The 2,671-nt window shown below is 37.8% G+C and overlaps 1 protein-coding gene across 1 annotated transcript in view; it reads right to left on the bottom strand.

Moving 5' to 3' along the window:
- CSUI_010773 (coronin) overlaps nt 1-2,671 on the bottom strand; it is a 6,458-nt gene continuing 3,787 nt past the window's right edge. Inside the window, exons 5-8 of the mRNA XM_068070874.1 lie at nt 2,395-2,445; nt 1,983-2,048; nt 972-1,223; nt 1-286 (exon numbers count right to left, since the gene is read on the bottom strand). Of these exons, the coding sequence (XP_067917150.1) occupies nt 233-286; nt 972-1,223; nt 1,983-2,048; nt 2,395-2,445 (423 nt within the window). The 3' untranslated portion in view covers nt 1-232. The remainder of the gene's footprint in view (nt 287-971; nt 1,224-1,982; nt 2,049-2,394; nt 2,446-2,671) is intronic.

Below are 2,671 nucleotides of genomic sequence, written 5' to 3'. Positions count from 1 at the left end.
TTGCTTACACTGCATTCTCATTCTTTGTATTGAAAAAGAGAAATTCTAGGACAGAAAGGAAAAATAAGAGAAAGCCAAAGAAAGAAAGAACGAAAGAACGAAGAGCCCATCAAATAAAGAGACAAATTTGCGTGCATGCATGCATGTGTCTTAGCCTTCTGCTTCTTCCTCTTCTTCCTCATTCTCTTCTTCTTTTCATCTTCTTCTTTTTCCTCTTCATTTTAATCACTCTTTACTCTCCCTCTTCATCTGAATGCTGAAGAATATCTCTAAAAAAGTCTCGCATCTACAAAGAAAGAAAGAGAAAGATAAGAAAGAGAAAGAAAAAGAAAAAGAAAGAGAAAGAAAGAAAAAGAAAAAGAAAGAGAAAGAAAGAAAAAGAAAAAGAAAGAGATAGAAAGAGATTTTTTTTGTCTTTCAGACCCCTCGATTGCATTTGGGCTAGATTCTCAACAGAAGTCTCATACCATAAAATATACATAGACATACGTATATAAATATTTACATATGAAAGAGCAATAAACTCTTTTTCCTCCAACATATACATCTATATATATATATATTTATATATATATATATGTATATACAGACGTTTGCATATACAGGTACATCAATCGGAGTCTAGTCCATCTATTGTAAATAGAAAGCATTCTTAATACATTTCTCTATCTCTCTGTCTATATATATCTCTATGTCTATATCTCTCTACACATATAGTTAGTCTATATACGTGTATACATACCACCTATGGCCATACATGAAGCAACATGTGCGGACACCGAGTAGATGATGAGAAGACATATCTATCTATACTCCACATCTCCTCTAGCCGTCTGCATGCATGCAGGTGCACATATATATATATATATATATAGATATGTTGTCTCTTTCTTTCTTTCATTCTTTTTTTTGTTTGAGGTGTGACAAGTACTATGAGAAGTAGAATAGTATTAATGATGCCTGGGGAATACCTCATTAAGCTCGTGTTTCATATCGGCATCGAGTCCAGAGAGAGTGGCGGCTCGATAAAGGGTGCCTTGAGCTTGCTCCATTTGACTCTTCAATTCCCTATATTTCACCTCCAAATCTTTATATCTCTCTACCGCTGCATTCTCTCCCTTTTTCGCCGAAATGAAGCGACTCTCCAAATCTCTCAGTTTCCCTTCCTGCTGTGCGTTTCGCGCTCTCTCATTACTCAACTCCTCCTCTAACGCCGACAACTTCTTCACATACACAAGAAAAAGAAAGAGTGAGAAAGAAAAAGAAAGGGTGAGAGAGACAGAAAGAAAGAAAGAAAGAGTGAGAAAGAAAGAAAGACGAGTCTGTGTAGATACATATTATATATGTGGATCTGTAGGTATGAAAGGTTGATAGAGAGGAGTAGTGCAACTCAGTGGCAGTGAAGTGTACATACACACATACATAGATAGATTGAAGATAGATAGGTTAAAGATAGATAAAAGAGAGATGAGAGATAGATTCATTGAATGAAGAGAAAGATAGTGTATAAAAAGAAAAAGACAGCGTGCGTGCATGCATGCAGTCGCATACAAGAGAATTCTCTGGAGAAAGATGTATGATGATAGAGTTCCATACACGTAAGTATTGGTAGCATTTTTAGATAGAAAGAAAGAACTTTTGGAGAGATCTAATGTTTGATCATAATGGAGAAAAAAGCCCTCCATGAGGGTGATGGTACATTAGATTACGATGACTACCTTCAGATTAACATAACTCCCAATGCCCTCCAGGGTGTACATACACCCTGACTCTTTCAACATTATACATAGGAGAGATCGACAGACATTAAAAAACTCCTCATAGTGCGCCGTAGAAAAGCATATCAATAGGTGCAAAGACATAGACAGACGCTTACGTATAGACTAGCTGATCTACATGAAGAAGGTGAGTATATACATGCATGCATCTATATATATATATGTATATATATATGTGTGTATGGAGGTGGATTTGTAAACTACCTGTGAGAGAGCGGGATCGGATGACCCGCTGGCGCTCGAGCTCGAGGCAGATGCCTCGGCTAACTCCTGAAAGAGAAGAAAGGATTAAAATCGAGAGAAAGAACAAGAGGAAAAAGAAGAAGATGACGATCGAAAATAGAGCTTGTCTGTTACTTTCATCGTTAGTCTTTTTCTTCTCCTCCTCCATCAAGCAAGCCCTAACTCCTTCCTTGCATCCTGTTGAAAAGTCTCCTCTACCCACAGCACAAAGAAAGAAAGTGATAGACACGCGAGAACGGAGATCTGTATATACAGCGTGACACTACATGCATGCATGCATCCTCCTATATATATATATATATGTCTCCATGTGTATGTTTATATATGTAGATATCTATATATTGAATTAGTGTCGTGCGTGAGAGTGCTTTACCGATTGAAGTTTCTGAACTTTCGCCCGTAGATTTTCATTCTCACGCCGAAGCTACACAAAGACAAAGAAAGAAAGAAAGAAAGAAAGAAAAGATCCAAATGGGAAGTGATCGATATCGATCAATTGCAAAAGCATCGACGAGGGAGAAGAAGAGTAGGAAATGTCTTCTTCTCCTCGGCCCTTCCTCTTCTTCTTCTCCGAAGCAAGCAAGCAAGCAGTCAAACGCAGCAGCGGCATCATACACAAAGGCCCACCGAAAGAGAAAGAGAAAGAAAGA

The sequence above is a fragment of the Cystoisospora suis genome (assembly GCF_002600585.1).
Source record: "Cystoisospora suis strain Wien I chromosome Unknown contig_8265, whole genome shotgun sequence".
NCBI lineage: Eukaryota > Apicomplexa > Conoidasida > Eucoccidiorida > Sarcocystidae > Cystoisospora > Cystoisospora suis.
This window is presented reverse-complemented; position numbering and strand designations above follow the sequence as displayed.